Raw genomic sequence first — 14,146 nt, 5'->3', positions numbered from 1 at the left:
GGTTGGATTCTAAAACTAAAAACTTTCCGAATGCATATTTTGTCACTTTTGGCTATTCTCAACTATCCTTTCTCAACAACACTCCCTATGGATATGAAAATTACTCAAATATTTACTATCAAACATAATATCTAAATGAAACTTAAATGTAAAATCTATCAAACATCAAGTTTTCAGACAGAAATAAAAGTCATAATTCCATAAAGTCTTAAGATATGCAATAAGGTGTATGGCAATTATGGGGAAAAATGTGGATAGAACACAGTCGAGGTGATATTAGTGTTTCCCTCCCAAGGTGGAATCAAAAAGCCGCCTGGGTGGGGAAAGGACTTTCTCAGTCTGTCAGTGGAGCAGGACAGCGAGAGCAGCCTGTCAGGTCCTCGGCTGGAGACGGTGCTGTACGGTGGATGTTGATTGTGGGTCATGATGACGAGCAAGTGTCAGACCTCTTACACATTAGGCAAACCTGGCAACCTGAATGTGATAGAATCACGTGGGGCGGATCTTCTTCCGGGTTCTACCGGCGTTCACCAGTTGCTCGTCGGCTAGTTTATTAAAATATTTTAAAAAATAAAAAATACATTAACGCGAATGTATATATGTGATCTCTTTGAAGAGTATACACCTTTAAAATGTTTTTTAAAGGTTCATATTTTATTGTGCCGGATGGGTCACACGTAGCAGCGTGGCGCTTTTTTCCAGTCCCTGCACCAGGTGTTGTGTTCGTGGAGACTCTGTAGGTGGCACTATTTCGCCATCACCATACGTTCCCTTGAAGATTAACGTTAAACTCGAGAAAAGTGCATATGGATAATTACGAGACAGATCACTTCACAGTTCTGCTGAATTTATTATATTCATTTGAAATAGAGGTTATTATTTTATAGCTTAAAAGAGCTGCCTTTTCACATTCATTTTGGGTGGATCCTGGTACATTTTGGTCCTCTTTGCACATTCATTTTGGGTGGATCCTGGTACATTTTGGTCCTCTTTGCAATTGTGTACATCTCAGTTAAAAAGTTAATCCCTTCCTGTGGTGCAAATGTATTAAAATGCATTGTTTATCGTCCTAACATCAACATATCTATGCTTATAAACAAAAAAATGCAGTGTGGACATAATTTCAGTCCTACAAAAAATGGTTTCACCAAACATGATATTTCAGTTTTATCTCATTTTAACCAAGTGAATTAATTATATGATTTAAATGTGTATCACCAATTATATTCATTTCAGTGTCCCAGTGTGGTCAGGCGCATCTTGACCCTGTCCAAAAGCGTGTCGGGGTTTTGTAGTAAAGCACCCAGGTTGCTTCTGTTCACATACACAGCCACGCCCATGGTGGACAACACAACAAGTAACCACTTCAGAGAGCATTTGGCTTTAGCTTGGTCACATGGTCGGGTCTGCATGGGCAGGGCCACCCGGTCCCACTGTGTCAGTATGGCCTGACGGGCTCCGGTCCATTTGCCGGGACCCCGCAGACGGTACTGGTACGGGGTGATGGGCCCGAAGAGCAAGCTGAGGCCAAGCCTTGGGTCAGTCAACAGAACCCGGAGGATTTTGGGCCGCACACCCACAGGCGTCGCAATCTCATCCATGTAGTTCATGTACTCCACCTGGATGGTGTGTCTCTGACTACTCACATACCTGAAAAACAGGAGAAACGTCCCAGTGCTTCTATAGTGGTACCTTGACTCACAAGTTAAATTTGTACCAGTTAGTTTGTTGGTTATAACTTACCGGTAATTCATCAAATCAAATTCCCCCATTGAAATTGGAAATTAAATTAGTCTGTACCAGCTACACAAAACAGCATTTTTTTGTTAAGCGGTTTTAATAGTAATGTGTTAATGTCTAAAGAAAAAAAACAATTGGCAAAAATCGGCAATCGGATCTTAATAAAGCAAATAAAAAAGAGCTGGCATATCATAACCTTGCTGGTAAATTTTGACACTAAATTTAAGATACCACTATGTTGGCCAACTTACTAAATGGCCAAACCCCAAGAATCAAGGACTTATAGCACCCTGTACTATTTTGATGTGAAAACTGTATAGATGACTTTTGTGAAGAACACGTGAGTCCACCTTAAGTGATGCCACACGGTCTTTATTTTTGTCTCATCTTACCTGTCAGCCATGGTTTCCTGCTTATACTTGATGTCGTCCAGCATGTCAGCCGCTGGAGGGAGCTTGATGCAGCCTGGGCATGCCACAAAATATGATGTCACAAAACAGGTCAAGTTTACTTGTCTCAACACAGTGACAGAAGCGGAAAAAGTAGTCATACTCTGAACGGAAGTAAAATTAAGACACTTGTGTCAAGAGAGACTGGTAAAAGAGAGAGATACTAACTACCGGTAATTCAACCAAGTAAAAAAAAAAAAATAATACAGACCGACATTCTGTGGTACAAAAATAAAAACGACCAATGCATTTTTGCTGTCAATTTGATGTCATAAATACTCCCTGGTTCAAGTTACTTTATGTCACTGCTGTTCTTGTTTTGTTTTTGTTTTTTACTGCTTCTAAATACACAAAAACTCGATCAGTCAAGAGCTTAACCACAGTTGATTTAAATTCTGTTTTATTATTTTTTTTTTTACGTTATGTAATACAGTACTACATTTACATTATGTTCCTGGCAGCCATTGCAGAAAGTACTTCTCACCGCGACCTACACAATGGAGTCCTACCTTTGAAGACCCTGGTGGCCCACCTGGCCTGCATCTCAGAGATGGGCATAATGGCCCCCAGAGGTTGCACCAGGCCAATAATGGCCAAGGTGTGGCGCTTCAACTCTGGCGGGAACACATACTTATACAGAGACGCTTTGTTGTCCGACACCGTGATCACATGCGGGGCCAGGAAGGGGAAAGAAAAACTGTAGCCTGTGGCAAAAACCTGAAAACCAAAACAAAACAAGGTGCATTTGTGCCCAACTGACAACATGAAGAGGTTCTTTTCAGTGACCTACCACCAGGTCCACATCTTCCACCACGCTGCCGTCGTCAAATTCCACCATGGAGCCTTCAAATCGGCGAATGTTGGGCTTCACCTGCACTGTCCCCGACAGGATGCGGTTGGGAAGCTCATCGTTCACCGTGGGATGTTGACTGAACAACCTGACATGTTGAGAACCAATCCCATGACTACTACATTCCCAGCAATGCGGCAAACACTGCCAGAGGTTTTTGATGATGCATGTACGCTCCATTACAAAAATGTAAAATATTATTAGTTTTCTTTTTTAAATATATCGCACCGTTATGAGGCCGTGGACTGGTGGTTCGGGACCACTGGTCTAAGATGCAGTGCCACGTTTAAGCGACGGCGCACTGGACTATACCATCAAGGAAAAACACCTTCTCAGTGCCAAAATGTCAGCAGAGCTGCAATGACATTTGCTGGATGCACAGATTAGCATTAGCTAACATAGCTAGCTTCCGATAAGCGGCCTTCAAAGCAGCAGAAAATGCACAGGTGATTCTTTTAACTTCACTCCTGGTTATGCTTTGACTACCTGTGGTTGGGCTTCAAGCTATACAGGGTGTGATTAAATCGCCGGTTGAGTTGACTCTCTCCCAGGTTGCAGACCATTCTGAAAGGAAGCAGGTCCCTGAGCAGCCAAGTCACCCTGTTGATGCCCAAGTCCAGGGGCACACCATTGTCCCCGACTCTGTTCAGAACCCAAGCCCCTCTCCGGGTGCTCAGATAAAGCTGAAAGGGAAGAGTAGTAGTCATTGAAAAAAAAAAATGCTTTTGTTCGAGGAAAGATGAATAATCTTCTTGACATTTGCAAGGGAACAGTTCAGGAGCATACCACATCTTATGTGTATTTGTCAAAGGGCGTGATCCAAAGCATATCACATCACATGTCTCACCAACAATCATCTCACATTCCTAAACATTCCACATCTTGTGCCTATGTGTATAAAAGGTAAGAGCTCATCTACCTCCTTGGTGAACCTGCTGAGCTCCACGGCGATGTCACCTCCAGAGTTCCCGATGCCGACCACCACCACCTTCTTGTTTCGCCATTGCTCGGGCGTCTTATAGTCACGACTGTGGAAGTATTTTCCCTGGAACGTGTCCAGGCCTGACTCAAACAAAGCCGCATCCATTGTGAATCATTAATATGGAAAAAAATAACACTTTGATCCCTCGATATGCACATGCTGGAAGTTGAACTGAGGTGAAGGTTCGCAATAAAAGTAATACTCGGTGAGTGCGTGATTACAGGCTATATAAGGGCAGAAAGGTTGATTTCTAAATCATCCAAAAAGTATGCCCAGGGCTTACTTACGTATTTTCATGTACAAATTTGTTCCCAAAATAAAAATGAAAAATGTGGAATAAAGTGAAGTGCTGTTAATACGGTGCTTTCTGGATACATACTTTACTTTTTCCACATTTTGATATGATAGCTCTATTCCAAAATGTATTTTTTAAAAATTCCCTCAAAATTCTACATATTATAACGACATGTTTGGATTATTTGTGTGTGTGTGTGTATGAAAATACATTTGAAAAATAATTCAAATTATTGGACTTTGGAAGCATGCTTTAACTGGCGAGTTTAATTTGAATTTCCCAATGCCTTGGCTTAGTTCCAAGCCATAATTTGTCCACAAAAATGTGCTTTCCCATTAAACTTTTGTAAATTTGGCGGCACATTTCTCCTTTTTCCATTTTATTATGACATTTTTGCACTACAAAAGTTTGTTGCAAAATCTTAACTGTTTGACCATTGAGACATTTTATTTCCCACAAAGGCTTTGAGACTCTGTTTTGATTAGGAGTTATAAAATTAAATAAACCTGACATCATCTTGCAAATGAATGAAGAATGAAGCGCTGCGAATGTTTTCCATATTCACCGCCCTGCTTTGAACATGGTACCTGGGAAGTCCTGGAGAGGCAGGTTGGGATGGCAGTGGTGTCCGATGCAGACCAGCACGGCGTCAAAGATGTGTTTATTCTTTTTGCCTTCTTGGTTCTCCGTCTCCACGTCCCATTGGCCGGAACGAGAAAAGTCAGCCCTCTGATTCACCCGCAAGACTTTGGTCTGAAGGAATAATATAAAAAAGCTAAGTAAAACAAATTGAAAAAGACTTACAAGTAGACTAGTAGCCATATACCTTTTCATCATGCTGTAGTTCTTCTGACCCTTTTGTGTTATTGCAAAGGAGAAATGGACTAACACTGAAGTAACAATGCGAGTTTAATAAACGTATAGTATCGGAAGTATAAGTGTACCGATCCCCGGCATTTCATTCTGAGTGACATGGAAAAAAGGTGAAAAATTCCACAACGAGACCACTCGGCACAGTTATGATTTTTCAATTCAACAAAGGCAAGTTGTTTGGCCTTGGCGGAGGTCTCTGTGATGTAATTACAATGAATTTCTGCTTACATTGAAGCGTATGTGCTTGCGGAGCTTGAAGTGGTCGGCATACATGCGGAAGTAGTCCATGATGAGGGTGTTGTGCATGTAGTTAGGGAAGTGGGCCGGGATGGGGAAGTCACTAAAACACATCATCTCCTTGGAGGTGTTGATGATGACAGAGTGGTAGATGCTCGCCCGGTCCGGCTCCGGGTTCTCCTGCAATGACCGCATATTAAAAAATGGACATCGCGAGCAGAACCCCAGGTGGCCAAAGTTCTTACACTTTGTACTTGTGTTAAAAAAAAAACAAGACTAGTAAAAAGTAAATACTGATTAGACTGTTTTATTTAAGCCTTTAACTTTCACAGAAAGAGCAATAGGGAAAAAAAACAACAACATTTATTTGCATTACTTTTACCCGTGGTGAGTGTGTCATAACTTTGCTAGCACTGTGTGAAATGATTGAAAATACTAAACTAGCCACGATAACACTGAGCTACCGGTAATCTCTTTCAACAAAATATCAGACCAAAGAGCACACTGTAAAATCCTGCTGCCTGAGCGGTTTCTCTACTCGGTTTGGAATCTTGCTATCGCAAAACAACTGTTAGCATGTTAGCATTTGAGCGATTCTTGAAGTACCTCACCACAATGCACAATGTAAAAATCCTGATCTCTATGCCTCAGGGCTTTCCCTATTTAGATTACTATCTTGCCAAATGCAAGCTTCGCAACTCTTAGCATTTTAGTAATTCAGATATTCTCTTTCACGATACTACCTGACCACAGTGGTGCTGGAACAGACAAATGTCATTTACAATTCATTCTTACTAACTGCAGCATTTATCATTTCTCTTTCAGCCACCAAAGGCTTTCAGCAGATATATTTTCGTGGCTCAAAGATGAGATGGATGTGTGGCTATAAAATGAATGTCAGACAAATAATCATCTATTTTGAAGTCATAGTGTGGTATTTGATTGACAGGTGAACAAGGCATGGTTTCATGCATCCACGCGCGCAATCTTTGAGAGCGGAGACAATAACTTGATTTTTCACAAATTTGAAGCATCATTTTATAAACGTGGCCATTTTTTTAAACCATTCTATGATTCACATTCCTCCGTGTGCCAGAGCCAGAGCATCTGGCCTCCACGTCGCAGCTGTCCTTGTTATTTTTACACCCTATAAGTCCCTAAGATCTCAACTGACTTAATTTCAATCTTCCAGTATTTGTACTTGGTTACTTCCCACCACTGCATTCAACCCACCTTGAACCTCCACAGTCCCCCGATGTCATCGCTGCTCTCAAAACAGACTGGCTCCAGACCCTCGTCCAGGCAGCACTTGATGCAGGCAAGGCCCGAGCTACCACCTCCAATCACGGCCACACGGCGAGGCATCCTGAAGCTGTATAATTGCAAGCAAATGTGTAAAATAAATAAATAAAAATAAAAAATCATCATAGAAGTAGACATTGACAGAATAATTAGCAGCACTGGGAACGTGGTTCGATGCAAATTGATTTCCAACAATTTTACGGGTCAAATATGACAGGTGTTTTTTGGTGATTACATCATACTAATTAGCATTCTGGAAATGCATAATCACAACCTTTTATTTAATTTGAGGTATGACAAAGTGGTCTGTTTACAAAAGTATTTCTTATCCTGTTAACATTTGACATGGTGCAAAAAATATTATTGTGTCATTATAATAATGAAAAAAAACGACTTTTTTTGTTTTTTAAACATACACGTATCTTTGCTTCTACTTGTGTACATTATGAAAGCTGCCCAGCAACAAATACGCTCTTTAAAACGATGTGCTCTTTCAAGACTAGCTCTCTGACAAAGAGGCGTTCAAAGTTAATCTGCTCCGTGCATAACACATGCACGTACCCCACGCAAGTCAAACGTCTATGTTAATCAGTAAGTAGCAGGCAGCACTCAGTCTGAACTAGAGTCAGGCTTCATGAACAACACGCTTCAAACTACAATAAATCTCGCCAATGTTGCAGTTGGAATCTCCAACGGTCGAGACCCCAAGTGAACTCAGCAAACTCGAGTTAACTTTGCTTCTTTTGTGGCTTTAAAAACTGCACAGGAAGATGACGCAGCAGTAAAAACAGTCGACGCTCTCTTACCCGCTTTGCACTCAAGACAAGACCAAGGGAGTGACTTGACTTCTGTTTTTGTGTTGTCGTCCGGTCGCAGCGGTGCTTGGAAGTGGGAGGAGTGGCCGAGTCTCCGGCGCCCGACTTTGACCCCTGAACTCATCACGGCAGCGTGATGTGCTGGAAAAACAAACAAAGGGTCTCGCTCGCCGGACATTAAAGTAGGTACACTTACATAAGGTGCACAAAGGTTCTTGCAACAAAATAGCTGCTTTTGTCCCTTTTTTTTTCTTTGTTTAATTCTTTCAACAGACTGCAATCATATTAGTAATGACGATGACAAAAATTACGTTATATTGCTGTTGAAAATAAGAAAATAAAAGAAACAATATTATTTTCATTCAATTTGTACGAAATATATCCTGTACACAAATAGTTTTTGATGACCAGATTTGTTTCCTCATTACTGTACAACGTTATTCTTATAACAATGAAGTTCTTGTAATATGCTTTTTAAAATTAAAATATTTTATAGTCAGACTTCATTCTTGTGCAACTGAGATATGCTTTTTTCCCATTATCATGACTTTATTGATGTAAAATTATTTTCCCCCAGAAATGTACGTCTTCATTCTTATTTGTCTTGTAATATGATGACAATTTATTTGTCATATTAATATATTTTCCTCTCATATCGAGAATTTATTCTTGTAAGATTCATTTTGATCATACTGTGACTTTTTAAGAACTGCTTTTGCATATTATGGATTCATTCCTGTGAAATACTTTTTTTCTCCCATCATCAAACTGTGTTGTTTAAAAGAATATTTGCCATATTACAAAAATTTCATATTAAAAATTATTTTTCACCCTCATAATGGAAAACCTCTGCAGATCTTGTGCTGTCATGTGACTCCCTACATGTTAGGAAAAGACTACTAGAACACCTGAAATTTGGGGCTAAACAAAGGCATTTTTGGGGAAGGTGTAATGACTACCATGAGTTTGATTGTGATGAACACAGCCACATCCCCACTTGCAAGAGGGTGTGCACATTTGTGCAACTGCATAGTTTCAATTATTAATGATTTCCCTCTTGATTAAAAAAAAACACAACTTAATTGAGTTGTGCAAGTTATAGAACACATTCATTGCAGAAAAAGTATTTGAAATTATTCATCTTGTCTTGGTCTCAGCTTTTATTTCATAAAAACCTGCCATTCGCATAGGGGTGTGTAGACTTTTTACATCTGGTCTACTGTATATTTGTCGTTTCATATAATACAAATGTTTGTGTTCTGTCAGTGTTTTGTGGCTAAAATGAAATGTGCAACTTGGACAAAAAAAAAGTTCTGACTAGAAGATGTTATGCACGTGAAAATATTAAAAAAGATTCAATTGGGGTGCTTGACTATAAAAACTTCTGAAACTGTTCTAAGAGAAAAAACAGGAAATATTAAGATGAAGATTCTTGTACAAGCAAAAAGTCAGTATGGTGGCGCCTGTCAAAAGCCCAATGAGGCCATAAGATGTCATTGCTGTCGGTGGTCCCGATTCTGCTTGCCGGCCTCGGAATGGCTGGTGCACACGCTCCCATTGGGTGAGAATAGCCCGTCGGGCTCCGTCCCACTTGCCCGGTCCGATCAGGCGGTACTGATACGGGGTGCACGGACCCAGCAGCACATGCCAAGCCAGCTTGGGGTCGCTGAGAAAGAGCCGCAAGATGTTAGGTCGAACCCCGGCCTCCACGGCCAGAGAATCCATGTACGGCAGGACGTCCACCAGCAGTGGGTTTTTCTTGCCATTGGTAAAACTAAAATTAAGAAGAAAACTTAAACAAGAGTCCTGGAATGTTTGTATTTCATGTAGATGTGACTTCCGACAATTGGTTTCTAAAAATATCTTGATTAAACAGTTGTTTGACTGATTGTAAATCATAACATAAAAAGCATTTGTTAAAAAAACAAACCTTTAACAGTTTTATTACATACGATCAAATTGTTGGTTAATGTCAAAATACAACATTAGTCATGTAAACAATTTTAAACATGCATTTTCAAGTTAGATTTATTGCAAATGAAATTAGTAAAATAAACAATTAGGTATTGCAAACGAAATTTTAAAACCAATTTTCACTTTTTAATGAATCTGATTGAAAATAATTGGTTAATTTTTTGGAAATAAAGAATAGTCAACAAATATTTTATTTGTACATTTAACATTTTTTAAGTAATTTGTGAATTAATGTATCATGCATATCACAAAAATACGAAAAAAACATTTTTTTACTTCATTTGTTTATTAATTGCAGTAAACAAACAGTAAAATAAACACACACTTAACATTTTAAATTCAGTTGATTAAATAATAGATTAATTCATTTTTTATAAAATATTAATTAAAAATACTAATAAAATTTTAAATTGAACATTTAACATTTTTTAAATAAATTTTGAAGAATTGGTTAATTTACTGTAAATAGTAACATTTATAAAAATGGACACAAATATAACCAATGGTGCCATACCATTTGCACCTTTTTGCCCTTTCTCTCTCGATGTCCTCCATCATGGCTTCCTGTGTGGGGAGACTTATCAAACCTGCATCAGGACACATACTGTAAGGAGAAAACAGTGGATGGATGGATAGCCAGTACAAAATCTGAATGTTTCACAGTGCGGCTGGAGTATATTTAGGCAAGTGGCGATCAGACTTTCTTTGTCTCATGGAATGCCTTACGGAGGCTTCCTTTGTTCTCAGCACACCACGGCAGGGTCAAGGAAATTTAAAATGAACAGACTCTGTTCTGAAATAGGCAGCTGAGTTCCTTTCATCTCTGGTTTACCTTTAAAAACACGCGTGGCCCAGCGAGCCTGCAACTCTGCCAGAAGGTTGACGGCGCCGAGGCCGTCGATCAAGCCGACCACGGCTAGCGTGGGCGAGGTCAGGCCGAGCGCAAACACGTGGCGGTAGAGGCGGTGTAGGGGGCCCGGACCGCACTTGTCCTGCAGGTCGGGGGGCAGGAAAGGGAAGCTGTAGTTGTAGCCTGTGGCGAACACCACCACGTCCACCTGCCACACAAACGAGAGGTTCCAATCCACTGGCACATCACCAAACAAAAATATGACAGAGTATTGATATGGTAGCTATGGTGATCTTGTCTTAATTTACCCCAAAATTAACTTTCCCAGTTTGAGGTCTGGGCTCGTTCAATTGAACGCAAAGCCGGTAAACTTACAGAAACTTACTCTGTTGTGTGAGTGGCAATCAGTTGATACATAGGTTTATTTTACATTCTGCCCTCTAGTGGAAGAATGTTTAACTACAGCACCTGTATGTTTTTGTAACCAAACGTATTTGTAATGACATAAGAATGGTTAGGAATCACTTCAGGGCACGATGTAATGGCTCGACGCTCACCTTGTGAACTATGGTACCATCATCAAAGATGGCATCCGAACCGCTGAAGCATTTGAGATTGGGTTTGACCTCGACGCGTCCTGAGATGATGCGAGCCGACAGGTCGTCATTCACCACAGGAATCTGAGCGTAAAAGCTGACAGCACCACGGCACGGTATAGCAGTCAGTTACTCTTATAATCTATATCAACTCAATAAGTTTTCGTCTCTCACCATATCACGGTTCACTTTTTTTGTGGAAATTTAAACATTCAATCGCCTTACCTGTGTTTTGGTTTGATTCCATACAGTCGGTGATCAAAATACCGATTGAGCTTCTTCTCTGTCATCTGGTTGACCCGCGAAAGAAACAGCTTCCTCTTCAGCCCGTCTATCCGGGAGTTCCCAATGAGGTCCCTTGGGAGGCCGCCGGGACCCACGCGACCCACCACCCACGCTCCGCTCCTGGTGCTGAGGTACACCTGCACGCTCGGCACAAACAGAAGCGAGATGAAAGATGGCTTCTCCACCGACACCCGCGGACCGCTGTTACCTTCTCGGCAACTCGACTGATATCCACGGCGATGTCGCCGCCCGAGTTCCCCATGCCGACCACCATCACCCGTTTCCCTTGCAGACCCTCAGGGCTGCCGTATTCCCAGCTGTGGAAATATTTGCCTTCAAAGGACTCTATACCTGAAAGCAAACCAAACAAAACAAGACAGGCTGGATGGATGAATTATTTTATGTTCATGGAACCTATTTGCAAATTAATGAATGGATCTACCATTGATTCAGGTCATATCATATTTTTTGTTGTATTTATCCGGCCTTAAAGGCCGGTTCCTGAAAATATTGTCTGACATTAAACCGGTCCGTGGGGCAATAAAGGGGACCGCTGCTGTAATCGATGGGATCCCAGTGCTAGCATAGAAGCACCTGGTGCTCGTACCCGGGAAGTCAGTGAGGGGCAGGTGCGGCGTGGTGTAGTGTCCAGTGCAGACCATCACGGCGTCAAAAATGTGACTCTCCCGCTGGCCGTCGCACCGCTTGGTCTCCACTTCCCAACGACCGGTGGCTGCAAAGTCTGGAGTCCGCCTCACATCCACCACAGCAGTCTGAAGGCACACGATGGAGACAGGGCCCACAAATATGGTGTTTAAAAAAATAAAATAAAATTCAACTTGCCATCCAAAGTTCATAAAAATAATTATTATTATTCCCCAATAATTTTTAATATTAAAAAGAAGTATATATATATATATATATATACAGTATATATATATTTATAGTGGTACCTTGATTCACACATGCAACTCCTTCAAAATTGACCCAATCTTTTCTTATTTCTGATTTCGCCTGGCGAGTTTGTGATGCCCCACCTTGAAGCGGATGTGCTGCAGCAAATTGAAGGACTGGGCATAGAGGCGCAGGTAGAGCAGCACCTCGGAGTGGTGCATATTGTTGGGGAGGTGGGCCGGCGGCGGGAAGTCGCTGAAGGTCATCATCTCTTTGGAGGTGTTGATGATCACCGACTGATAAATATTGGCTCGACCCGGCTCTGGTTCCTCCTGCAAGAATCCCAGATTACAGGATTAGGAAAATTGGCCATTGCTGTGCAATAGAAAGTCGATTGATATGAACAAAATTAGTCAAATAAAGTTGATGGTTGGAGATTATAAGCAAAAATTGGACAGATTTTATACAATCTCAGTAAAATCACATAACGTGCTTTTTTTAATCAAATAATTTCTCATTTTGCAACAACAGACAACCTAATGAACATTAAGTAACTAGATATGTTACTCATGTGATCCAAATGTGCTGTGACCCGACTAAGCTAAAGGTTGTAAAGTAACTGGCCAGCCAGCAAACATGGATCAAAACGTAGTACTGCGAAAAACCAAGTTGGACATAATGTCATTTCTCGTTTTAATTTATATTTAACTCTTTCAGGGACAGCGATGACTATTATTTATTTAATTCATTGGGACAGCGCACATTCATCAACACAACAGTGTAAATGGGCCAGACTAAGCGTAAATGCTAGTTCTCTAGTGAACACCACCACGTACACCATAGTCCCAAGGCAGAGTACTTAACATTTTTTGGTCGAACGTCAGAATTTTCCCATTTCCGAGTTTTATAGAACAGACCATAACCCCAAATCCAATGAGCCGATGACAAACAACTGAGAATGAATGACATTCACGACCTAAAATGTGTGTTCTATACTTTGTAGAAGAAAAGATAGATGGTTGTATTTTAACATTCAACTTCATTCAGATTTTTTTTTTTTTTTTTAAACAGGACGTGTGGTAAGGCAAAAATATGAGTTTGCTAGCTGACCCTCACCTTGAATCTCCACAGACCACCGATGTCAGGGCCGCTCTCGAAGCAGGTGGGCTTCAGACCTTCATCCAAGCAGGACTTGACGCTGGTCAGACCCGAGGGCCCCGCGCCAATCACGGCTACCGTCAGAGCCATGTTGCCAACTGATGGACCTTCGACTGAAGGGCAGCAACTATAACTGACTTTGTTTTTTCTGTTTCTCTGCTTTTTTCATGGGGGGAGTGGCCCTGCTAGCCCCACCCTCTGCAAGCCCCTGGAACACAACCATCAAAACATTTATAGGGAGTGGGGAGGATGCTGTGAACATTAACTATCGCTTCACAGTTTTCTGAACCGCTTTATCCTCAAGGGTCACGGGCCGTGCAGGAGCCTATCCCAGCTGTCTTCGGGCAGTAGGCGGCGGACACATCTGCGCTAACACTCACACCTAGGGACAATTTGGAGTGTTCAATCAGTCGGTCATGCATGTTTTTGGAATGTGGGAGGAAACCGGAGAAAACCCACACAGGCACGGGGAAAACATGCAAACTCCACACAGGGAGGCCGGCGCTGGAATTGAACCCGGCACCTCTGCACTGTGAGGTCGACGCGCTAACCACTGGACCACCGGGCCGCCGCTTCACGGTTTATGACATTATAATTGTTACTTTTGTCATACAGTACAGTTTTGCCGTACAGTTAAATATGTCAGGTCAAAAAAGACTTTTTAAATACCGGTAGTTTATTTTATAAAAAGTACATCAGTAAAAAAATAAAAGACTGCCAATATATATATTTTTTTAATTTTAAAAATAAGCATTTAAATAATACATTGAGATATTAACCCTGTAAAAGTGTTTTTATTTTTTTTTAAAGTAATGGTCCATATCTTCCATATAAACCAAAATTTTA

General features: G+C 41.1%; 2 protein-coding genes across 3 annotated transcripts; both read right to left on the bottom strand.

Moving 5' to 3' along the window:
• Window positions 1-830: 830 nt before the first annotated feature.
• LOC147202738 (flavin-containing monooxygenase 5-like) lies at window positions 831-7,664 on the bottom strand. The gene is made up of 10 exons (XM_086116151.1): window positions 7,535-7,664; window positions 6,660-6,798; window positions 5,418-5,606; window positions 4,904-5,069; window positions 3,959-4,101; window positions 3,526-3,722; window positions 2,980-3,127; window positions 2,699-2,906; window positions 2,133-2,205; window positions 831-1,650 (listed from the first exon to the last, which is right to left on the bottom strand). The coding sequence occupies exons 2-10, from the start codon at window positions 6,789-6,791 to the stop codon at window positions 1,233-1,235; spliced, it is 1,674 nt and encodes a 557-aa protein (XP_085972277.1). The 5' UTR covers window positions 6,792-6,798; window positions 7,535-7,664; the 3' UTR covers window positions 831-1,232.
• A 1,021-nt stretch (window positions 7,665-8,685) lies between these two features.
• On the bottom strand, window positions 8,686-13,493 carry LOC147202737 (flavin-containing monooxygenase 5-like). Of its 2 annotated transcripts, none has more exons than XM_086116610.1 (9): window positions 13,259-13,493; window positions 12,286-12,474; window positions 11,856-12,021; window positions 11,457-11,599; window positions 11,189-11,385; window positions 10,925-11,060; window positions 10,350-10,575; window positions 10,032-10,104; window positions 8,686-9,317 (listed from the first exon to the last, which is right to left on the bottom strand). In XM_086116610.1, exons 1-9 carry the CDS (start codon window positions 13,388-13,390, stop codon window positions 8,939-8,941), a joined length of 1,641 nt encoding a protein of 546 aa, XP_085972736.1. In that variant the 5' UTR covers window positions 13,391-13,493; the 3' UTR covers window positions 8,686-8,938. The 2 variants fall into 2 exon arrangements, 1 of the variants encoding a protein (XP_085972736.1); XR_015101470.1 differs by having other exon boundaries at window positions 9,236-9,317; window positions 10,032-10,121; window positions 13,259-13,492.
• Window positions 13,494-14,146: the final 653 nt, after the last annotated feature.

The sequence above is a fragment of the Hippocampus guttulatus genome, chromosome 7, assembly GCF_054856545.1.
Source record: "Hippocampus guttulatus isolate MCC_2025c chromosome 7, RoL_Hgut_1.0, whole genome shotgun sequence".
Classification (NCBI taxonomy): domain Eukaryota; kingdom Metazoa; phylum Chordata; class Actinopteri; order Syngnathiformes; family Syngnathidae; genus Hippocampus; species Hippocampus guttulatus.
Note: the sequence above shows the minus strand (reverse complement) of the source record. Positions and strands in the feature narration are given on the sequence as shown.

Excerpts from the sequence above, each read along its gene's own strand:
- LOC147202737 (XM_086116610.1), bottom strand. The coding sequence starts at position 13,390 with ATGGCTCTGACGGTAGCCGTGATTGGCGCGGGGCCCTCGGGTCTGACC. Across the intron at positions 12,475-13,258 it reads GTGGTCTGTGGAGATTCAAG|GAGGAACCAGAGCCGGGTCG; the intron begins GTGAGGGTCAGC and ends GGATTCTTGCAG. Across the intron at positions 10,105-10,349 it reads GGCCACGCGTGTTTTTAAAG|GTTTGATAAGTCTCCCCACA; the intron begins GTAAACCAGAGA and ends GTCCTGATGCAG.
- LOC147202738 (XM_086116151.1), bottom strand. The coding sequence starts at position 6,791 with ATGCCTCGCCGTGTGGCCGTGATTGGAGGTGGTAGCTCGGGCCTTGCC. Across the intron at positions 5,070-5,417 it reads GCAAGCACATACGCTTCAAT|ACCAAAGTCTTGCGGGTGAA; the intron begins GTAAGCAGAAAT and ends TTATTCCTTCAG. Across the intron at positions 3,128-3,525 it reads AGCTTGAAGCCCAACCACAG|GTTGTTCAGTCAACATCCCA; the intron begins GTAGTCAAAGCA and ends TCAACATGTCAG.